This window comes from Pleurodeles waltl, chromosome 3_1 (assembly GCF_031143425.1).
Source record: "Pleurodeles waltl isolate 20211129_DDA chromosome 3_1, aPleWal1.hap1.20221129, whole genome shotgun sequence".
NCBI classification, from domain to species: Eukaryota; Metazoa; Chordata; class Amphibia; order Caudata; family Salamandridae; genus Pleurodeles; species Pleurodeles waltl.
The window spans coordinates 1,313,765,817-1,313,791,063 of NC_090440.1; the positions used below are offsets into that span (position 1 = coordinate 1,313,765,817).

Consider the following 25,247-nt stretch of genomic DNA (forward strand, 5'->3'; position numbering starts at 1 on the left):
TCATTGGTATATTTCCTAGAAAGGACATTGTGGCGCCTTTCTTTCTAGTGGAGTGTGCCTTCGATGTAATAGGCAGTTCTCTCTTAGCTTTAACATAACAGGTTTGAATACATTTAACTATCCATCTGGCAATGCCTTGTTTGGATATTGGATTTCCTGTATGAGGTTTTTGGTAAACTACAAACAATTGTTTTGTCTTGCGAAACTGTTTGGTTCTATCAATGTAGTACATTAGAGCTCTTTTTATGTCTAATGTATGTAATGCTCTTTCAGCTACAGAGTCTGGTTGTGGAAAAAACACTGGGAGTTCCACAGTTTGGTTTAAGTGGAACGGTGATAGAACTTTTGGCAACAATTTGGGATTTGTGCGTAGAACCACTTTATGTTTGTGTATTTGTATAAAGGGTTCTTGTATGGTAAAGGCTTGTATTTCACTCACTCTTCTGAGGGATGTGATAGCTATTAAAAAGGCTACTTTCCAAGTTAAGTATTCCATTTCACAAGAGTGCATGGGTTCGAATGGTGGACCCATGAGTCTCGTTAATACAATATTGAGGTTCCACGAAGGAACTGGTGGTGTTCTTGGTGGAATGATCCTTTTTAGACCCTCCATAAATGCTTTTATGACTGGGATTCTAAATAGTGAAGTTGAATGTGTAATTTGCAGATATGCAGAAATTGCTGTGAGATGTATTTTAATGGACGAAAAAGCTAAGTTAGATTTTTGTAAGAGTAGTAAGTAGCTTACAATGTCTTTTGCGAACGCGTGTAATGGTTGAATTTGATTATTTTGACAGTAATAAACAAATTGTTTCCATTTATTTGCGTAGCAATGTCTTGTAGTAGGTTCTCTAGCCTGTTGGATGACCTCTATACATTCTTGTGTGAGGTCTAGGTGTCTGAATTTTAAGACTTCAGGACCAGATCGCTAGATTGAGCGATGCTGGATTCGGGTGTCTGATCCGCTGTTTGTGTTGTATTAACAGATCTGGTCTGTTTGGTAGTTTGATATGAGGCACTACTGACAGGTCTAGTAATGTTGTGTACCAAGGTTGTCGTGCCCAAGTTGGTGCTATTTAGTATTAGTTTGAGTTTGTTTTGACTCAATTTGTTTACAAGATACGGAAGGAGTGGGAGAGGGGGAAAAGCGTAAGCAAATATCCCTGACCAACTCATCCATAACGCATTGCCTTTGGAGTGGAGCTGTGGGTACCTGGATGCGAAGTTTTGGCATTTTGCGTTTTCTTTTGTTGCGAATAGGTCTATTTGTGGTGTTCCCCACTTTTGGAAGTAGGTTTGCAGTATCTGTGGATGAATCTCCCATTCGTGGATCTGTTGGTGATCTCGACTGAGATTGTCGGCCAATTGGTTTTGAATTCCTGGGATGTATTGCGCTATTAGGCGAATGTGATTGTGAATCGCCCAATGCCAAAATCTTCTGTGCTAAGAGACACAGTTGTGATGAGTGTGTGCCTCCGTTTGTTTAAGTAATACATTGTTGTCATGTTGTCCGTTTTGACAAGAATATGTTTGTGGGTTATTAGCGGTTGAAATGCTTTTAACGCTAGAAACACTGCTAGTAGTTCTAGCTGATTTATGTGAAGTTGTTTCTGCTGAATGTCCCATTGTCCCTGAATGCTGTGTTGGTTGAGATGTGCTCCCCACCCTACCATGGAAGCATCTGTTGTGATTGTGTATTGAGGCACTGGGTCTTGGAAAGGCCGCCCTTGGTTTAAATGTACAGGATTCCACCACTGAAGCGAGGTGTGTGTTTGGCGGTCTATCAACACTAGATCTTGAAGTTGACCCTGTGCTTGTGTCCATTGTGTTGCTAGGCACTGTTGTAAGGGCTGCATGTGTAATCTTGCGTTTGGGACACTGGCTATGAATGAGGACATCATGCCTAGTAGTTTCATCACTAGTTTTACCTGATACTTTTGGTTTGGGCGCATGCTTTGTATTACGTTTTGGAATGCTTGTGCCCTTTGTGGACTTGGAGTGGTAATCCCTTTTTTTGTGTTGATTGTTGCTCCCAAGTATTGTTGTATTTGACTCGGCTGTAAGTGTGATTTTTGGTAGTTTAGTGAGAACCCTAGTTTGTGAAGGGTTTCTATGACGTTTTTTGTGTAGTGAAGATACTGTTTCTGGGTGTTGGTTTTGATTAACCAATCGTCTAGATACGGGAATACGTGTATGTGCTGTCTTCTGATATGTGCCGCTACTACTGCAAGGCATTTTGTAAATACCCTTGGTGCTGTTGTTATTCCGAATGGTAACACTTTGAACTGGTAATGTACTCCTTGGATTACAAACCTTAAGTATTTCCTGTGTGAAGGATGTATGGGTATATGGAAGTACGCATCTTTGAGATCTAACGTCATCATGTAGTCTTGTAGTTTGAGCAAGGGGATTACGTCTTGAAGTGTCACTATGTGAAAGTGATCTGATTTGATGTAAAGATTTAGTGTTCTGAGATCTAATATAGGTCTTAGAGTTTTGTCCTTTTTGGGTATGAGAAAGTACAGGGAGTAAACCCCTGTCCCTTTTTGATGATTGGGTACTAGTTCTATTGCATCTTTTTGTAACAACGCTTGGACTTCTATCTGTAATAGATCCATGTGTTGTTTGGACATGTTGTGTATTTTTGGCGGCACATTTGGTGGTAATTATAGGAATTCTATGCAATAGCCATGTTGGATGATGGCTAGGACCCACAAGTCTGTTGTTATTTCCTCCCAATTTTGGTAAAAATCTGTTAGTCTTCCCCCCACTGGTGTTACGTGTTGGGGATTTGTGACACTGAAGTCACTGTTTGTTTTGAGGGGTCTTGGGACTTTAGAACTTCCCTCTAGTCTTAGGGAACTGTCCCCCTCTGTATTGTCCCCGAAAGCCCCCTCTCTGATACTGGCTTTGGTATGTGGGCCTGTTTTGTGAAGTTGAGGGTTCTGTAGTTTGAGCCCAAAACCCCCCTCTAAATTGTGTCTTCCTAAAAGTGCCTCTGCTCTGTGGGGAGTAGAGCACGCCCATGGCCTTGGCTGTATCTGTATCTTTTTTCAACTTCTCGATGCCAGTGTCCACTTCCGGCCCAAACAACTGCTGTCCATTAAAAGGCATATTAAGCACAGCCTGCTGGATTTCGGGTTTGAATCCTGAGGTGCGTAGCCATGCATGTCTCCGAATTGTCACCGCTGTATTTACAGTTTTTGCAGCTGTGTCTGCTGCGTCCATTGCTGAACGTATCTGGTTATTTGAGATACTTTGGCCCTCTTCTACCACCTGTTGTGCACGTTTTTGGAATTCTTTGGGCAGATGTTCAATAAAGTTTTGCATTTCATCCCAGTGGGCTCTGTCATATCTTGACAGCAGAGCCTGTGAATTCACAATGCGCCATTGATTGGCTGCTTGTGCTGCCACTCTTTTTCCCGCTGCGTCGAACTTGCGACTTTCTTTGTCGGGTGGTGGTGCATCTCCGGTTGTGTGTGAATTTGCCCTTTTACGTGCTGCGCCAACTACTACTGAGTCCGGTGTCAGTTGCTGCGTAATGTACATAGGGTCTGTTGGTGGAGGCTTGTACTTTTTCTCCACCCTAGGAGTAATGGCCCTGTCTTTAACGGGTTCTTGAAATATTTGCTTTGCGTGTTTCAACATTCCCGGTAGCATTGGAAGACCCTGGTACTGACTATGTGTGGACGACGGGGTATTAAATAAAAAGTAATCTTCGATAGGTTCAGCGTGCAGTATCACGTTGTGAAAAGCAGCTGTTCTGGACACCACCTGCATGTAAGCCGTACTACTGTCTTCAGGTGGTGATGGTCTTGCTGGGTAACAGTCAGGACTGTTATCTGACACAGGCGCATCATAAAGATCCCATGCATCTGGGTCCTCTTGGCTCATGCTTGTGTGTGTTGGAGACTGCACCACAGGTGGGCTAGCGATTGATGATGATTGCGGTGAGCGCTGAGGAGATGGTGGCGGAGTTACTTGTTTTGCCACCTTTGCTTGTGGTGGTTTATCCTTCTCTTGGAAAGCCAGTTTCCTTTTCATCCTTATAGGAGGGAGAGTTCTTATTTTCCCTGTCTCCTTTTGGATATGGAGCCTTCTCTGTGTATAATCTGGCTCCCCTGCCTCTAGCTCCTGTCCGAATTTATGGCTTTGCATTTGTGTGGAAAGCCCTTGCTCCTCGGTGTAGGAACTTGTTTTCGGCTCCGAAGCTGGATGTTTCGGGATCGAAACCTTTTCCACCGTCTTTTTCAGCTCCGAAGCCACTTTTTTGTGTTTCGGTGTTCCGATCTCTCAGTGCCGAGTCATCTCGGTGCCGGTATCTCGATGTTGAGATTGTTCTGACCCGGTGTCTCGGCCCGAGTCTTTTCTGTGCCGGTATCTCGACCGGAGTCGGATGACTTCGACACATGTGTGCCCTTTTTTGGTGCCGATGGACGGTCACCGATTTTTTGGGTTAAGCCATGGCCTGCCGGCGGTTGCGTCTCCTGGGCTCTGATGATTTTAACGTGAGTTTTGGCCGGGGCTGTTTTACTCACGTTTTTTTTGGCATCTGTTCTGTTTCGTCTGAGTCCGAGTCAGCAATGGAGAAGGTTTCTTCTTCCTCCAAGTCTTGGTGTCTTGACGGTGCCGATGCCATTTGAAGTCTTCTCGCTCTCCGGTCCCTCAGCATTTTCCTCGATCGAAACGCTCGACAGGCCTCACAGGTATCCTCTTTGTGTTCGGGAGACAAACACAAATTACAGACCAAATGTTGATCTGTGTAAGGATACCTGTTGTGGCATTCGGGGCAGAAGCGGAATGGGGTCCGTTCCATTAGTATTGTAGACGCACGTGGTCAGGCCGACCAGGCCCCGGCGGGGAATCGAAACCCCGAAGGGCCACCGGAGCTCTTCAAAATTCGGTGTCGATCTATGATAACTAACCCGATACCAAACGCAAACAATACCGTCAAATTTTTCCGATATCTAACTAACTTTCCGAACCGAAACACGGAGCGCAGAGGAACACGTCCTAACCCGATGGCGGAAAGAAAACAATCTAAGATGGAGTCGATGCCCATGCGCAATGGAGCCGAAATGAGAGGAGTCCCTCGACCTCGTGACTCGAAAAGACTTCTTTGAAGAAAAACAACTTGTAACACTCCGAGCCCAACACTAGATGGCGGGATATGCACAGCATGTGTATCTGCAGCTACACATGCCATCGAACATATATATATATATATATATACACATATATATAAATCACCAAATGGCTGCGTTGAAAATTGCGTGCTCTTGCTGCTGATGAAGGAGTTAGCAACTCAAACTCCTGTTAATTTAGTTCAACAAAGTGAGTCATCGCACTCCAAGAAGATACTTATTCCAGCCTTTTACTATCATTATTATTATCAGTGCTTACACCACCCAACGTGTTTCAACCTTAAACAGGTCTTGATCACAGGTAAAAAAAAAAAGTCTCCTTTCACCACACTTATATAGTTCCTTATCAGGTAGCTATGGGGTTGCATTATGTTTTTTAACATTTATCTATAACCTATAGTTCTTTCATTAATATGTTATACTACAAAGTGCATCCCTTGTATGATGTTACCTTGAATATTTCTACATTTTTAGATTAGTCACACTTTGTGTACCTCATACTGTCTTACTCTTAAATTCATGTAAAATATAATTAAACGCAGCGTATCTTATCTAATTGAAAATAAATTGTTTCTTCATGGTGCACTGTTAAAGCACAACAAAACAAAACAAAGTAAAACATAATAGATAAAACCAGTTCAGAATTTAAACAGAGATGTATGGGCAGTATCCTCATTATTAACATCTTATCCTACTGCTAACTGATGTAACTTTTTTTTCTTCTCCTTTGTTTCTTGCTTTCACCATCCAAAATATAATAAAGCAACTGTCCTGCGTAATTTATATATCCACCAGTGTTGATTTCATAATCTCCAATGCTCTTGATGTCAAATGTTTATTGTATAATTGTGAGGAAGGATGGCGTGATTATTCCCATCTATACCCACTGTGAATTAAAAACAATGATTTTCGTTCTTGTAGGCAAGATATTCATGATTTATATACACTATATCTTATTGTGTCATATATGATGTTAATCAGCACCTATTCATAAGACATTATTTAAAAATCCTATTCAATTGCTTATATTGATAAATTGATTGCTTTCTCATAAATGTACAAAGAGTTCTTCGTCAATGTTTAACCCAAACAGGGTCTTTGTCTTTAATTTAGTAATGTATCTGGTTTCCAGACGACACAATTTTAATGCTCTATTACCCCCTCTTTCATTTTCGGAGACATGTGCCACTCCAAAATATTGCATCTGTTTCCAGTGATTTTCTTGGCAGTGTCTATGATGTTTTACCATCGCATAGCACAAGTCATTGTTGTTAACCGCTCTAATATGTTCCAATATAAGTTTTTTCAACTTGCAGATTGTACTCCCTATATACTTTAGGCCGCAACCACAGTTCACAACATATACCACATAAGTTGTCTTGCAGGTTATTTTTTGATTGATCTTAAAAGTTTGTCCCATAGTGTCTTTCATTATTTTTCTATTTTCACCAATTTGACAGGCTTTACATTTCAAACATTAAAAAAAAAAAACCTGCATCTCCTTTCCTCAACCATATTTGTGGTACTTTTTCAATAAAATGACTTTTTACCGATTGATCTCTAATAGCAGGTGCCTTCTTATAAGGTATCTGTGGTCCACTTCCCACCAAGGGTCCAACGTCTGAATCATTATATAATAGATTCCAATGTCTTTTTTAATTTTTAGAGATTTCATTGTGTTCTTTTTTATAAGACATTATCATCCTTATTTCCTTATCATTTTTAGTCTGCAATTTCTTTGACGTTTTCTTTACTAAGGTATACTCTCTGCCTATCTTTTGTGCTTTTACCATACCCATTTTGATATCATTCAGATTGTAGCCTCTTTTTATGAATCGGTTTTTCATTTCCTCACATTGTTCTTTCATCAAATCTTCTGCCAATTTCGTCTGACTCTCAAAAATTCACCATATGATATATATATATATATATATATATATATATATATATATATATATGATATATATGCACATCTGCAATTTCATTGTAAAGGCAATGTGTGGTAATGGATGCGTGGTTCTGTCACACAACCGTGGAAATGCACTTTCAGTGACTCACTACTGGTAAAAGGCCAGACTGATGGTTCATAGAGCTAAATCATCATCAATTACCCATGGTGATCTATCACAGGTTCAAATCATTGGAGGTTCAACTTACTCTTTCATCCTTGTCACGTTAGTAAACTAAATACCATTACAATTTGGCAACAGTAGTATCTACAGCATTTAGAAGCGACAGATCTGTAACATGATCACTTTACAAGAACAAATTATTACTGTGAATGTTGCTTGCTGATCAATCAAAGGATGAGTATCAAATACATGTAAAGTCTCATTTCAAGGACCTCAGAGTTTGGTCCGGTATCTATGCACTGTCTTCCCCCTTAAGGGATATTATGAGTGAAAGTCAGTGGGTGCCCTTAGAAAACCGTAATCTGTGCAAAGTGGTAATTCTGCCCTCATAACCCCAATAATACCCCCTTGTTTCTCTCTAGTATTTCCCTGGACATTGCAGCAACGGCCAAACTCTCCTGTTGGAATGCATTGAATCTTCATTGTTACCGCAGATCTCATAAATCCAGTAGAGCAAGCAAATCCCGTTATTAGCACCAATGGATTTAGAGAGGCAATGGTTATGAGGCGCTTAGAACTACTACTAAGTAGGTTCGCCATCAGTCATTATTTGAAGTCCATTCGCCCTCAAACACATTCTAGTCAACATTAACAGTATGTTAACTTCATTCTGTTGAGGAAAAAGGTAGATGTAAAAGTGTAGATGAGGGTGGAAATGAGGAAGCATAACTAGACGCACAATTTACAAAGCACAAATGCACATACCTTTTCACTGTAAATGTGGACAATATCTTTGGCATCAGGATTTTCCTCCCACAGCGGGGCGCCTTCTGGGTCTTTCAGAAATGCCACAATAGACTAAAACAAGGATGGGAGAAAAAGGATGTGTTATCAACTAGTTAAACACATACCATGAAGTTTAGCAATAAAAGAGACATGATACAGTGCTAAATTTAGACAACTGCTTGTCTAATAATTCTACTCCTATTATGTTTTGTGATTGGAGTGTTGCCAATTGCGTTGATACTTTTTCCCTCCCCCTTACACTTTTTAATTGGTTTCTGTTATGTTCCAAGTAGCCTTTCAGCCAGTCCAACCGCCTAAAAAGTATTGGATATTTTTTATCAATCAGTTAGTCGTTCGTGAAGTTGCATGGACAGAACACAGCAACTACCCACCATCTATCAACATAGAGAAAAAGCTTTTTCAGTCAACCCCACGTTGTGCATGACCTTTACCCATGCCCAGCGGAGGATTAGCCACAGGGTCTGGCCCTGCAGCCAACCCCGCTGCTCCCTACCCCCGCATGCAGCCAAACCCATACTGGAGGCGGTTGGCCGAATGGGTGTGTGAGTGGCTGAATAGGTGTGTGAGTGGCTGTGTGGGTCTAATAGTGGGTGCATGAGCGCTTTTTGGGCAAAGCCCTGTGGTCAACACCCCGCCTTGCATGGCCAAAGGCTATGCACGGCAGCAGCTAGATTAAGTATGGTAATTACATTTTTAAAAAACATAGAAATTCATTGATAAAAACAAAGTTTACGAGGACGTTGTTTTTCGGAAATAAAGAAAGAACTTACAGGGAAGCTATAGTTCGGTTCAGATTTTACACACATAAAACCATAGAAGTTCAGCAGGTATAGCATCAAGAAACTATAACTCGGACCCTAAGTCATCTATAACTCGCTCCCTCGTCATGCACTGCTAAATACCATATATTTGACATCAATCATTACATTTTCTGTGACACCAGTGATAATATCACTGCAACGTTTGCATTAAAATTATTGATGAGAAAGCTGTGCATGGCGGGAGTGCACGTTATAGTTACCTTAGGGCACGAGTTTTCTTGAGATAACTATAACTGCTACATTTCTATGGTTTTGTGTGTATAAAATCTGAACCTAGTACCCAGTGGCGGTCGCCATTAGGTAGTTATAGGAAGGTCTATTGTTATGTTGAACAACACAAAGTCACACTTCAGATGGTTAAGATGCAGATCCTTTAAGTAGTGAGATTACACAGACAGCACACAATGAATCAAGACGAGTGCTCCAGGTCCAAATGAAACAGATTGGCTCGAGCGGCACATCTAAAACACATGTGCATTCTGAACCAGAACACCGATAGGTTTCGCAAGTCAACAGGACAGAACATCAGCTTTTCCACAGAGAAAGCGTTTTTTGATTTGCTAATAACTTTGGTCTCCTATGATGAATCTTCTTGAAACTTTCTAAAAAAAAAAAAAAAAGTTCATCCACCTCAGCTCCTTTCTGGAAAGTTTTGGGGTGATCCATCAAGCAGGGGTCTGGAAAAAAGCGCACCACAAAAACCAAATCTGCACACATTTTCTATAGAATTCTTTAGGCAGGACTAAAGCAAAAACTACTGCATGGAATTACACCAAATTTGTGAAGAACCTAGACCTTAGTCCGCAGATTGTGATTTTTGTGATTTGGTGTAAATCCATTCAGTAGTTTTTGAGAGAAAGATAATTGTTTATTTAGCCAGTTGGGCTCACAAGAGTCTTAGAGCACCAATTTAAAAAATAGGTTGTTTTGATTGACCCACGCAGCTTAATTCTCCTTGGGTCATCTTGCTAAAGGGAAAGTGAGCATACTGTGAGAGCGAGCCTCTGACTAGCTGCCAACAGCATGAGAAAAGTTTTGCTGGCCGCCATTACAGTACTCATGGTCTTAGTACACTTATCAAAAGCTGTGTAAAAAAAAAAAAAAGTTATATGAAGGCTTGGAGGGAGCCATCGGCTCCCCCCTTTAAGGGGGTTCATAGAAGAAAAAGAAAAAAAAAAAAAACTAAATTGCTGCTATCCTGCAAGACTCCTGTCGAATAGGAACAAATGGTGGCAAGGCTGCATTTCTTTTTTTTTTTTATATAAGCCCTGGGTAGCCCACCCTGGGCCCAACATTAATTTACAGGGGGGCCTCGCTACCTCCCTCCCAGAGCCTGAAAAGGCCTCGGGAGCCCATTCCCAAGGCTGATTTTTTTAAAGGGGGGGCTGCACAGCCCCCCCTTCCATAAGCCACAAATGGCCCAGGAAAGCCCACCCTCAGGGCCGGCTCATCGCTATGTCCCAGGGGGCCCATCCTGGGACATAGTGGTTCCTGCCCGCAGCACTGCAGGGGTGAAACTTGTGGTTGCTCTTGTTTGGCAGGAGCATTTTTAAATCTCCCAGCAAGTGGGGGCAAACTCTAAGTTAACTCCCACCTGACGAGAGCTTAAAAAATGTGTCAGCCCACTGGGAGCAGACTTTTGATTTCTTTTCTTGCCCGAATTGATGCTGGCAGGGAAACAGATCTAAATATTATTCCTGCCCACAGGGAAATCCAGTATTCAGGAATGCCAGCATGTGGTGGGTGTCCTGGATGAGCACCGGAGCACAAACTTTGTTTTAAATTGGGTCCCAGGGGATGTGGTCCCCAAGGCCAAAATCAGCCAGGATGGGAGGGGGGGGGGGGAGAACTGCACACCCCCTCTTTAAAATGCCATGGGAAATTGGGTCCACTGGGCCGAAATAGGCCAAGGGGGGGGGGGGGGGGGGGGGGCATGAGACCTCCTCCCCTTTTAGTATAGCGGCGGGCACCGGGGAAAGGAGTCTCCGGGGCCAAAATAGGCCCATTAAGTTAGACCGGGTGACCCACTCCCCCTTTAAAAAGCAGCCGGGCCTCAAGGGATGTGGTCCTTGGAGACCAAATCAGGAGAGGGAGGGGACCTGTGTGCCTCCCTTCTTCCTTGAAAATGCAGCCATGCAGTGGGCAATGTAGTCCTCGGGCCGAACCAGGCCAGGGGAGGGGGCTACATGCCCCTCTCCCCCTTCATAACTGCACTGGCACCCGGGGATGGGGTCCCGGGGATTAAGTCTGCTCAGGGAAGGGGTGGGCATGCATGCCTCCTCCCCATGAAAATTGTGCCAGACCCTGGGGCTGAAATCAGCTGAGGGAGGGGAGATGCGTGCCTCCTTCCCCCTTGAAAATGCAGCCGGGCCCCTGGGATGCAGTCCTCCGTCCTAAATAGGCCCAGGTAGGTGGGCCATATGTCTGTCTCCCCCTTCAAAATTGAACTGGTGCCCAGGGATGGGGTCCCTGGGGCCTAAATCTACTCGGGGACATGTGTGGCCCCTCCCCATTAAAATTGTGCTGAACCCTGGGGGATGGTGTCCCCAGGGTCAAAATCATTCTGGGGAGGGGGGAGGGGGGGGTGCCCCTACCCCAAACAAGCAACCCAGGCCATGTGGAATGGGTCCACTGGGGCCAAAATCGGCCGAGGACAGGGTCTGAGCAGTTCTGGGGGAAAACTCTATGGCCAAGCCCCCCCAACTGCGCACAGCCAGAGGTCGTGCACACCATGGGGTTGACTGTATGGAGGGGAGGGTGTGTGGCGGCAGGGCCTGGCTGCCATGCATGACAAGGGTCTCCATTTGCATATTGTAATTAATTATCACTTTACTTTAAAGAAACCCTAGAAAGTCACAGAAAAAAAAACTAAGATTAAATTAATGTTCTAGTTAGGTGAATTTGTCAGTGTCAACATTAACATTTTGAACTTTTAAAAACTGCTAAAAAAAAGCCAACATAGTGAATGTCAATTCCAAAAATAGTTCTACTATGGGCAGCTTTTACCTATATCAAACCTGACAGACACTGACCCTTCATTATGAAATGAAGCTGGTATCTGTTGAGAACGGAGTACTGTAAACATTGTTTACTCTATGGAGAGAGTTCATTCTATAGTACTCTTTTTGCAAAATGTGAAACTCATTAGAAATACACCAGAGTATTCAAAAGAACCTACGAAGAACAGTGTACATTCTGTGCAACAGTTGTCAAAAGACACACTATCTGATAAAAAAATATAACCAAGATCTGAAGGAGCTAAAGATCAAACATTTAGGTATCCAATACCCCTACACAGATATGGTGCTTTAGAAGCGCACACATTTTGTAAACATTTACACCATTTAGCTGTACCCAAGCTGTACCAAATTAGATTGAGAAGTACTATAGGAATTACCCGCCACTATGTAAAATATAAAACAAACTAACACACTCATTTATGATGTCATCAGTAATGTCATCAGTGATGTATTCGAACACGTCATCAGTGATGTCACAAGCAAGGCATGGCAGGGGCGCAAGTTATTGTTATCGCTGCTAACTATAGCTGGTGAATTTATGAATTAAGGTTGACACTAAGAAATTCACATATTACCTTAGGTTAACCTTTGTTTTTTTTAACACAAATATATATATTCTCAACAAAAATGGCTCCTTATAGGACCCCCCCCCCCTGTTCACGCAGAGGAGTGACGACATCAGACAGAGCCAAGCTCTGTGTTAATATTCAATCAAATGTCATTCCACAAAGGTTACACGAAAAGTAGTATCAGGGTAATTAAACTGAAACTTCTATTCCATTTAAACATTGTGGGACGACTTCTTTCCTGTGGACGTTTGACTGAATAAATGTACATAAACATACATACAACAGTTTAAATCACTCAATGCTCCGCCCCAACGCGGCAGGCCAAATCGGGGTAGCGGTCTCTAAATATTCAAAAACAATAGTCTGTCCAGCCCGGGCATTAGCCCTCCAACTCTGTCCGGACAAAGAAAAACAGAGCCTTGGCCAATCAGTGTTGCTCAAGTGAATTTTATTTACCGGTGAACAAGGAAATTCTGTTTCAGAAACGCATTGTTTTGTGTTGCCTAAATAAACTTCACAGTACAGTAGAGAGTACTAGAAAAAAGTGTAGTAGAATGGCATACAGTGTAGTAAGTTTTGTACAGTGGAGTTATACACTTTGGAGGACAGCGTCAGAGTGGTGCAGCACATGGTGAAGTGCTGAACTGTGGCACAGAGTGGAGTAAAGTATCATACAGTAAACTTTAGTGGAGTGGAGGTGCGTAAGATAGAGGGAGTAACACAAGCACTTTAGCACAGTTAGCAGTGGTAAAGTGAGCAGATTCATAAAAGCCAACAAAAACACATTCAGAAAACAGGCGGGTGAAGGCAGAAAGGGTCAAGTCCAACACTATAGTTCCCCTTATTGGATTTTTGTTTTGGTGTCATTTTGTGAATAATAATTTATTATGTATTTGTATAAACTGGAGTGGGATTCTTACTGTGTTGTGTTTCGGCTTTTTATCTGTTTGGTACTTCCCAATGCTTTTCACATTTTTTAGGTTAAGACTATCTGCTCTGTGGCATTGCTACCGAGGTTTGAGTTCAGGTATAATTCACTGAAACCTTTACTTGATCTCACAAGAACACTTGTTGTGAACTACCATCCTCCCCAACTAATAATACACTTTCTCACAGCAAGGAAATGAGACAGCAGTTTTGTTACCCACTTCAGGTATAACACAATAGGTTAAAAATTATTAAACTCTACCCTACAGATCATTTGCAAATTATATTGTACAGTTAATAAAAACCAACACAAATTCACAAAAACCTCAAAATACAAATAAACACATTTACAATAATTACTTAGAATTACAAGAAAAGGCAACCTCCAGTAACCAATAGAAACCGGCCTCTGGACAGAAATTGGAAACATTGTAAATCACAATATTGTGTTTTGCACACTGTCTTTGACACTGGCCAAACAGTAATGCAGGAATTTCAACAAGAGCGGCATTTTTACCAACAAAAAAATGAATTACCTAATAAATCTGACACAACCCTATAACTAGCACGTTTATTCTCTTTGATGCTGTGTGCAAAGGGGGTGGGGCAAGTGAGCATGGGTGCAGGGTCAAAGGCGTGGCTAAAAAAAGATGTCTAATCTTTTTTCAGTATTTCACCTTCAGTTAACACGTGAAATTAGGCACAGCTTAAATGAAAAATAAATATGTCAAGTTAATCAGTGGGAAATGCACCATCACACATTATGAAAAATCTGTTAGTTAATGTACTGCAGGGGTCTCTGTCTGTTACTGGAGAGCCCAGAATTGAATCCTGGGTGCAGTGGAGCTTAGGGACAGGTGTATTTTCAGTGCTACAAGGCCCCGATCTGTGAAAGAAAACTCAGTGAATATGCAAGTCTTTATTTTAAGCTTGCATTACACATAGTACATGATAGGTTGCTACAAAATGCACAAACGTTTAAGATAAAGGAGTGTTTTCAAAACATAGATTTTAGGAAAACAAAGGTTGCATGTAGTACATTTATTTCCTAACTGTCCCTAAAAACTTCACAGCTCAGTCGGTAACTCCCTTGCGATATCACTCAAAAATAATAATTCGGTTATATGACGGAACACCGACTTCCGAAACAACTAGTGCCTTAACAACGAGGTCGGAACACCGACCTCGTTGTTATTACTAATGCCTTTACCACGAATGCCTTAACAACGATATTTCGTTGTAAAGGCATTCCTGATAAAAGCATTAGTAATAGGCACCATTGATCCTGCATCCCTCACCTCACCCCACCCCCCCAACCCCACCCCAAAACCTAAAAACCCCTCACCCCCCACCCCCTCCCCAAAACCAAAAACGCCCCACCCCCCAACCCCACCCCAAAACCTAAAAACCCCTGACCCCCCACCCCCTCCCCAAAACCTAAAACCCCCTGAACCCCCACCCCCTCCCCAAAACCAAAAACGACCCACCCCCCAACCCCACCCCAAAACCTAAAACCCCCTGAACCCCCACCCCCTCCCCAAAACCTAAAACCCTCCACTTACCTTAGTCGTCCCCTCGTCACCTGCGTCGTCCTCCTTAGCCGACTCCCTTCTTTGTACCTTAACCATGCATGTTCGTTGTTCAGAACATGCGTAGTTCAGGCACAAAATAACGGAGTCGTGGTTAAAGAAAGCGTTGTTCCCACTTTCGTTAACCACGACTTTGTTATCAAAACTTCGGCATAAAGGACGTTTCCCTAATAATTCTATGCCATGAGCAAGCTTCAAGTGATTCCATCAATGAAAGCCAATAACGGCTTCCAAGCCGCCTTTACATTTGCAGATTATCCAATCTCTTTCAGGCGGGCAGGCCTCCTAGCAAGGAGGCCTGGTTAGCTCTCTGTCCTGGGTTTCAAAATACAGAGGACCCTGAAGCATTTCAACTACGGTAGTCTTTTCAGTAGAGGAACTGTTTTTCTTAAATTAAAAAAGTATGACATGTCGTGCCCCTCCGATCCTGCCCACACGACCACAGCTGCATGCTTCATAAACTTAAATAGTTCAAACAATAACTGCAGATCGCAACAACTAAAATACATTTCAATTGCATCTTTACAATGCTTGATTCGAAGTCTGCAAAAGGATGAAATTAAAAAGTGCAGGTGCATTGATGCAAGGACAGACAACAGCATAAACATGCAATGGCAAAGCCAAAAGGATGAGGCTTTTAATGGCGTTACCCTTTTGCCTAAGCGGACAGGTTTTTTTTTCCAAATACCTTCCTGAACTGGTAAAAAGAAAAAGCATAGAACTAGCCCAGAAATGAGTACATGTGCACAGGTCATTATTATTCTATAGTGGCCCCACCATGATATCTCATATGCCTGCATGTATCACCACCAGGGCTGGCGCTAGCACTGGCAGCTGCCCCGGGCCTTGTTCCTGCTCACAACCACGGGGCCTCACCAGATGATGGTCTTGATAAAGACTCCAGTTTTACGAGGCCCATGGAACACAAGAGATGCTCACACGCATGGATGGGACTCAAACGCTACGACACCTTGACGCCAGCATACACAGAGCACCAAATAATGACCCTGAGCGTAGGGAGCATACCCGCGTTAGGAAATATGCCGGTCCCATATCACGCAGGGGCGAAGGGGAAAAAGAGGATTTCATCCAGTGGATTTGCATCTGCACCCAACTCCGTAAACTTTGCTCACAATTGTTGAAAAGAAGCTTCAATGACAGAGGAATTCGTGCATGTAGGGAATCAATAACAGCTTGCCTTAACCCGGGGACCCGCAGTTAAACTGTAAACTTGAATTTCTGGGGATGTCCTAATGGACACCTCCAGATGAAGAGATTTCCCTGCTAAACAGAAGTGCTTATTCGGGGACGAGCTATGTTGATTAATATTAAGACTAAAATTTGCACTAGATCGAACTGAATGTAGAGGTTGAACACAAGTTTACATTTTGTAGTGTGTATTTGCACGAATATTGCATTAGTGTTGTGCAAATATATCAGCATAAAATCTAAATTGATGTTTAGCGGGATTAAGCTGAACTGCTGGTTGAACATACCTTTCTCACTCCTACTGCATGTTTGTTGCACACATGTTGCACTATTGCTTTAAAAAGTTATCTGCATGCTGAATACCATCTCACACTGGTATAGTGTATTTCCACAAACACACCACAAGTATTGTACGTTCTTTAAATAATGAACTTGGTTCTTAGGACATTTTGTATCAGCACACATTAGGCATATTTCATTTTTATGTTATAAATAGTAATATTTTATATCTTTTATTCTGAAATTGTTATGGTTTTAATGAACTGAAACAAATTTGAATTTGGATGTTTTTTTAACACATAGAAGCGTTTTACCTTAATACATAGGATTATATCACTCAATTGAAATGTATTTACTAAAAGTGAGTTTCTAAACACGAACTGAGAAACATCCCTGCGCCCACCCTCATGGTAATGGTATTAGTGAACTAAGAGCAGGGCCACTACAATTATGTGGCCGAAAGGAACAAATCTGGCAGCAGCATTTACTAATCTATGGATAAAGTAAAAGTAAATTATGTATCTTAACAGCACATTTTGTGATAATACCACCTCATCATTTTGTCATATTTACAGGTTACTACTACAGCACAAAGGTTTCTTTTTATGACGCCAAAATACAGCAATGAGCAACCGAAAAATGACCAGTCAACCTTTGCAAAGTGCTTTCAACTGTGCAGCAACAAGTGTTTTTAGATCCTCTTCCTCTCTTCTTGAATTTGACAAGAAGCTGAAGACTTGGCTTTTCAACTATTCAACATTCATAGACAAAGTTGGGCGCGCACACACCAGTGCCAGAATACCCTTGCAGGTGATAGTGCACTTAACGAGTGCACATAACAATGTGGACGTAAGAGTGGCAGATTCAGAAGGAGAAGATAAGATGCTTAGGGAGAATTGAGAGGTGAATAGATAATGCAGGGGAGAAGTGGATATAACAAGGGGCTGAACAGCAAGTGTAGTTAATAGGCTCAGCTAGAGATGAAAAAGTTAGAGTATGAAAGTGAGATGTTGGTGTACATCATCAAAAAACTGGATGTTGTCGAATCAGTGTATGCCTACTAAGTCTTTCGAGCCTTCTCATGAAGTTTCCAATTTTCTATCTCTTTATGTTCCATATAAAAAATGTAAAAAATAAATTGCCTTAATTTTGAAATGCATGCATCATTCTTCGCAAAGGGTTATGATCCTGAACCACCCTCAAAGTGTCCGCAGTGCACTCTGTTACTCCTCTTAACCTTTCTGTTAGATCACACTCACCATGGAACCTTTTCTTTCACATGTCCTGACCAGACACTGAGAGATCATAGCTCCTGCATAGGACTGCCTTTGCAGCAAACAACTTGCCTGATTATAGGTTCCTGTGGTTATTTCTCTGCTCAAAAATCCTTCAGCAGCCTCAAACCTTCTCCATATCTTATGATACCTCTTTATTACATTTTTCTATAATGTCCCACAATATTTTCCTGTTAAAGGAGAAATGCAGAAGTATATTGCAATATCTTTTCCTTGGATCAGGGCAACAGGTGATTAATTAGCAGAATCTTTGGAGGATACAGCTGTTTACGATTGCTGGTTTAGAACTGATTAATTTAATTTGATAACAGTTATTCCTTTTAGCAACTTGTCTTTCTAAAGGCAACAACAGAAAGGAGTCAAAGCTTACCCCAGAAGGTGTTAAAGATATTGGAACTCAAATATAGTAGGTCATAATAATCATATCCAATTAGCAAATTATCCACCCAGCCTAAATAGATCTTTAAAAGAATACTTTGCACACAATACCCAACAAAGATATCTCTGTGCGTACAAAGTGTCTTGCAAAGTGATAATAGACAATAGTCCACCCCAGAAAACGTAGGTGCTGCGAGGCCCGAGGAAGTTGCAAATTTTAGTGAAAAGGCAGAGAATTCATAGGTGACTGACTGGTTTATGGCTGGACCACTAGGTGAGATGTTTTTTCCCTTAATGTGGGTAAACTGGGCTCCTTGCTTGTTCTGGCTTGGCCACTGATGAACAACAAAAGGCTGCTACATCCAAGGTTACTGTGCACAGAGTCAGTCTGGCTTTGCTTGCAAAGCCAGCAGGCTCATTTTATGTGCTGAAAGGCAATGGGCCAGCCTGGTCAAGCAAAACATGATGTCACCTCCTCCCACAACAAATACTCCCAAACCTGAGGCTTCGAGAAATGGCTACTTTTTAGGAGCACATTTAGAACTGGCTTCCTGTTTGAGATGAGGAGAACAACGGCTGTGTAAAGGAGACAGGGGCTGCAAGAAGGAAGGCAACTGAAAAGCGAGGGGGCATATCCCATAGAGTACATCAATGCATCTGGAGTGGTTAGCCAGTAGGTTAAGGAAGGCAGATCTTGCATTGAAGTTTGGACGACCAAAAGTGTTTAGTTAGATACCTGGGGAGGGACTGGATTGACTTGGACGATGGACATTGCCTTGCATTCAATTATCTTTAAAGAACGTTCCTGAGGGTAGGTACAATTTGGTTTTTACTCCTTAAGCTATATGAGATGAGCGGCATGATTCTGGTCTCTTTGCAATTTGGCAAGTGTCACCAGAGATTAGGTATATGTGACCATTATTTTATACTGTAAGTCTCTGGTATTTCTTAAGCATTTTTTGCAAGTCACGCCACCCCTCCCCCAACTTACCTCTTTCACATTACCACATTTCCTTTCCATTCAGCTGTAAACTACAAAGCGTCTACTATAGTAAGCCCTTTTCTTGTAGCCTTAATGTATCTCTTTAGTGACTGACTCCCAGTATAGCTTTGGCAGTCTTTTTTTCCTGTCCACAAACCAACAATAATATACAGGAGAATACAAGTAGCATCACAAAGGAATTAGAAGGTGAACAATGTCAGCTGTTTAGTTGACCAGTAAATATGCAGACTCGCCAATGTGTACAGATAATGAAGGCTTAATATAACCCCAAGAAATGTAAGTTTATTGATGGTGTCCTTTATATAGACAGAGTCACTCAATTATGCTTCAAAGGCTCAGCTTTTACAGACTGTCCTAAAAAATGTCTAGCCAATAAAAGTAGCTGCGCAATAATGCCCATACAGGGAGGTCTATAGAACCATAGGACATCTTTAAGCTGAACTTCACTTTCCTATTAGGCTAGATGAGACAGAGGCTGATGTTTTTGCCAGACACTTATGGTCCATGTGGAAATGCTTAATAATAGTGAGTGAGATTTATGGGTAGAAGTAAAGTTGTTACCATGAAAGTCCAGCAGGTATCCCAGACTGATGTTTCAAAAAAGACTGTGACAAGCATACATGGTGCAGATCACATGATTCACTCATCACAGGGAGTAAAACACTGACTTTTTTTAAACACTCATAAAACCACCTGTAAGCAAGTTTCAGAGTCAGGTGTCCAGCAAATAGGGTTCGTTTGGTTCACAGATTGAGTGCCATTGGATATTGTTTCCTAGAATCTATCTGATGGTTATTCAAACACACTGCCATGGACAGGCACTATGAAACATCAAGAAGATACAGGCAATAACTATGAAATAATGCAATAGTTCTTTAAGGGCTGGCTTGACAGGCTTAATCAAACTACTAATCTGTGCTCCCAGCTGAGATCATTGTGTCACAATATTAAAACTTCGTTTGTGAAGAAACAGCCACTATTTATGGCAGCAATATATGTAAATTAAAGAAAATAACCCAAGGTCCACACACGCAGTGGCACATGACACAAAGTTACTCCACCTTCATAATTTTTAACCAAAATGACCTACAAAATTCAAGCCCCTATATGCTACTAGGAAAACCACTTTCCTTCTCCCAGGAGATGTGCTCCATCATTGGTTTTAAGAACCTGACATAACAGACTGTCTTATCTACGACTTAAAGGAAAGGTCCTATGGGGTAAAAAAGAATTTTAGGATTATGGAGCACAACTACAAATCCTCTTCACAATACAAATTGATCTGTAGAGAGCCCTAGTGTTCGTCAATTACCACAGATTTTAAATGTATGCACTCAGAGATATACAAGCGTTTTAATAAAGCGTTTTTAGGCTTTGTAGGGATGGGTAAAGCTACAGGGTATTAACTGTTGCTTTAGGATTTATAATGGGCAAAGGCACCAGGTAATAAGGATTTATTTTAAGGGTTCAGTGATGGGTAAGGGATGAGTAAGGTTACAAAGTAGTAACTTGTTTCAAGATTTAGGGATGGATAAGCATAAGTGGTACTAAGGCAGAGGTCTTCAAACTGGTGGGGGGGGCCCTAGGGGGGCCTCAAGTGATCCCGGGGGGCGCCAAACGCTGGCCAAAAGAAATATTATACACATTACATGCCTTTTTTTTAAGCAGAAGCATGTTATTGCAGGTTTAAAAAGGTAACAGTACTTCACTGCAATGCAATGTTTAAATAGGTTTAGACATATTTAAACATTGCCATCTTTCTAAAATAATTGTAAAAATTCTGAGGAGGGTCCCAAAGAGTTTTATTTTTCAACTGGGGGGGGCGCGGCATTAAAAAGTTTGAAGACCACTGTACTAAGGGGTAAATGTAAAATATTTATTGAAAAAATAACTCAAAATTAAAAGTTTTTTTTTTTTAGTATAAAAACGGAAGGAATTTGGGGCATTGCCCAAACTTTTATAATATATATATATATATATATATATATATAAATAGATATCTTTTCAAAATGGCCAGTGTTGAACAGCCTGGCAATGCCAGTGCCTGCGACGGTCCGCGGCCTACGTCAATTACCAATAATAGTTTCCCTTGTCTCGTTATTTCGGGCAAAACAGCAGCACACCATTTCCATCCACCAATTTATTTGTGCATCAAAATGACTTGTTTCAGTTTCACAGAAGACTTTCTCAAATTCAGAGAAAAGCACTCCGGTTAACAGACAGTGACGAAAGACTTTAACAAATTTCCTTTATAACTAAAGGCTTAATCAATTTCACTAAACACATATTTCATTGTTTCAGCAATTTCAAGAACAATTGGGATGTGGAATATAACAAAATATCCACTTGTCTATGGGACAAGTTGCTTCATAAATCTCCCTGTCCTGTAAAAAATAAAATATACTTGTCCTTTTGGTGTCATGTAGTGCAGCAATAAATTATGGCAGCAATCTCATTATGTAAGAGCTCTGGTAATAGCCTCTCTGACTATGCCAGGGTGAATACTATAGTAGAGCATGAATACTAGCAATTTCAAGCACTACTTTAGCAATTTCCTTATTTTGCCACCTTTCCGCACATCTACATACTGGGGCTGGAGGAAACACTAAGCAATAAATTCCAGGGATGGAATGCTTTTGAGTCTGTGCAAACCTACTAACTTGCATGCTTTAAGGATTTTCACCAGCTCTGTTCTAATCTTTTCCCCTACTGAGAAATGTTGGAAATTTACTACTGACAAGGGCAGAAGTAGACATTCTTCCAGGGTTGACAAAAAAGTGAGTGAAAGGAAGGTGAACTTGTAAACATACAATAGATTTTTGCATGAGCAAATCTACACTTGCATATTTACTTGTGGTAAAATACAGTTCACAAATATATTCTAGGAGTATGATTTATTAGTCTACTTCTGTACATTCTTGTGAATTAATGAAAGCTACAAATGCAAAGATATACACCCTTGGTGTACTTTTGTGACTTTCTTTACGAATTGGGCCACTAATTAGGTTGGACGTTAGCCAAGACACGTTGTTAATTAAATTTCTATTTCTTTCTCTATCCATCTATCGGCTGGCTTTACTGTGAGTGACAGCATTATGCTCTTCCACAAGAAGCATACTGCCACACAAAATAGTTTTGTCGGTGCCAGGAACAACTGTGGCAATGTGTTTCTTTTTTTTGTGCTTTTTGTCAACGTTTGCTACAATGGTGAGGGCCTGGCAGCTCCCACAACAATTAAGTGTTATAAAAGCATGTCAAAACAAGACACACATTGACAAAACCAAAGGACTGACCACCAATGCTGGATCGGTTGTTTTCTGCCAGTGCCTGTTTAGTTTCATGTTTTTCATCATCTTGTTGAAAATGGTTACACTAGTATTCCTTTATAAGTTGTTTTGGAAAATATTAGCATGAATCAAAACATTTTACTAAATGATGCTTCAAAGAAATAGTACCTAAAATTTAAAAGTAATTTAGCAAAACTTTTTTCCTAGTTGAATTGTTTCTGAACATTTTATTTTGAAAACAAAGTCTCACCGATCTTGCTTACAAACTTAAGCAAACATTTTCATCTAATCAGAGAGCACTCTAGAAGCATTATATATAACCTCATTGTTAAACCTTTCAAATGTGTGTGAACGCATTTTTGCCCTGGAAACACTGTCAGTAGTACAGTGTGACCTTCCGTTTAGAGCACTCACCCTAATAATAAAGGCTTTCCATTAATGAACCATAAATACAAGTTCAAACAGTATTAACATATGGACAGACATATTACCTCAACAGCAGATTGTGTTTTTCCCTGCAAACAGGCAGTCAAGTGGTTTAGGGTTACTTGTCCCAAGGACAAAATAATCATGAAAACTTGTTGTCTTTGTCCCCAAACAATATGTCCTGGATGTCGGGCTATAGGAATTCCACACCCCTGACAATTAAAGCATTTATGGAATAATTTTCACCATAATTTCAATACATTTGCAAATATTATTATTATATTTATCAGCATTAAATTAATGTACTGCATCGTCCTAAGCTAATATTCAAACCGACCCATAACGGGATGCAGCAGCAATAGCTTCAATCTTGTGGAAATAATTAGAGCACTTTTTCAAATTAAGTTCCCAAATGTGTAAGTAAGAAATGGGATTAAAGTGCAGAAGTGTGAAAACATAAGTGAGAACCATAAAAATACCAAACTAAACAATAAATTCATTTTCACATAGGGCTTACCATGGGCAAGAGCTAAACGATCTATAAAAGAAATAGGTTAAATTAAGTAGTGTAATGAAGGTTAAGTGCCCTGAGATTTTATTATATACATACACAAATGTATTGCCTTGTAACCATATGTAAGAAAATGGCAATCAAAAAATAACTGTCATTGGTGAACTTAATTTGTCTGTGTTCGTACATGAAAAGCAAGGATAAATATACATAATAACAAAGAAGAAATAACCAATAACATAAAAATGAGAATGACCTCAAAAAACCCAACATGATGCACAAAGAATACCTCACAAGATTTGCCCATCTTTCAAGCATTCATATAGTGTAGATGGCCAAACAGGACATTGTGCTAAAACACAAGTAGCTTAAAGTCCAATATTAATGGCTAACTCATCATCACTACTGAGATCATTGGGACACTTGGGGCCTCATTAGGAGTTTGGCAGGCTGCAGAGGCTGCCTGCCAAACGCTTTGGGCCAGAAAACCGCCACTCCGGTTTTCCGCCCGCTGGCCCTATTACAAGTTTCCTAATGGCCCAGTGGGAAACTCACCACAACATTGTGGCAGTGAAAAGCACGACGGGCTGTCCATGAGGGTCCCTGCACTGCCTATGTCAAATGCATGGGCAGTGCAGGGTCCACCACGGGGCCCCCAGCACCCCATCTTCACCAGCCTCCGCTTGGCAGTGGAACAGACATGCAAAAGCTGGCGGACACGGGGGTAGCAATCCCCAGGGCAGCGCTGCCCTGGCGGATTAAGACTGCCGGCACTGTTAGGCCAAGGGACCTTTCGCCACAGTCGTAATGTCAAGGTCGGACCGCCACTTTGTCGGCGGTCCAACCACCACACACTCGTAATGAGGGCTGTGGTGTTAAGCTCAATAGTATATTCGGATTCTCTCTCAAGTATCTTTCTTTATCACCACCTCTATCATGTTTCACTACCCAGTCAATACCAAAGAAAGAAAGCTGCCACTTGTGTGTCTGACCAAAATGTTGTGCCGCCAGTAAGTTTGATCAGCATTTTTGATAGCACGTTGGTGCTTCAAAATCCTCTTCTTAAGAGGTAACTTCATGCTTCTGATCTGCATCAATTTGCACAGACAATCTAAGGTATAGACTGTGAAGTTTGATGTACATGTGATCAATCTTGAAATAGACTTTGCACTGCCAGTGGGGAGTGTGTATTAGTTGCAGATCATGCAGCGTTTACACCAGCTGTAGTGGAAAAACCTTTCTGTTCACTGAACCATGTTGCTGTTTTGTTGGAATTCAGATGGCAATGTACCAACACATCCCTAATAGATCTTAGTTTCCTGCTAGTAAAGGAAGGCATGGCCCCTATTTCATTGCATTTAATGGGGTCAGCTGTCAATAAGCCCCAATGCTTCTTCATTATGTCCGTGATTTTATAAGGTCTCCTATCTATGTTGCTACCTGTATCTTTTCTGTGCAGTGAGTTTTTAGAACAGTTTCATCTACACAAATGGCTATAGGTAAGTATTTGCTGTAATTCTTACTCCTCTTTCACGTAAATGTGAGATTAAGCTCATTCCTCTCCAAAGTGTTAATGAATTCTAGGACAAGCTTGGTGTCACCATCTCAAATCAAAAAAGCTCACTGATGTGCCTAATCCATACAAGGACATGTGTGATATATTGCTCAATAACATCTGTCCGGACCACCTGCTCCTCCCACCAGCCAAGAAAAAGATTTCCAAAGCTGGGGGTGAAGCAGGTGTCCATCGCAGTACTAGAGTGTTGGTGATACAGGGCATCCTCAAATAAGAAGATATTTAGTTCTTAAAAAAAAGAACATCCTTTTTTAAACTTATCCTTATCATACAGAGAGACAGGTCTATCACGAAAATGGTACACTCAAGCATCAACTCCCATTTTCTTCTCAAT

The 25,247-nt window shown here is 41.2% G+C and overlaps 1 protein-coding gene across 1 annotated transcript in view; it reads right to left on the reverse strand.

The window, feature by feature from the left end:
* Nucleotides 1-25,247, reverse strand: part of PDIA5 (protein disulfide isomerase family A member 5) — an 828,396-nt gene that overhangs the window by 519,763 nt on the left and 283,386 nt on the right. Inside the window, exon 6 of the mRNA XM_069224665.1 lies at nucleotides 7,982-8,074. Coding sequence (XP_069080766.1) covers nucleotides 7,982-8,074 — 93 coding nt within the window. The remainder of the gene's footprint in view (nucleotides 1-7,981; nucleotides 8,075-25,247) is intronic.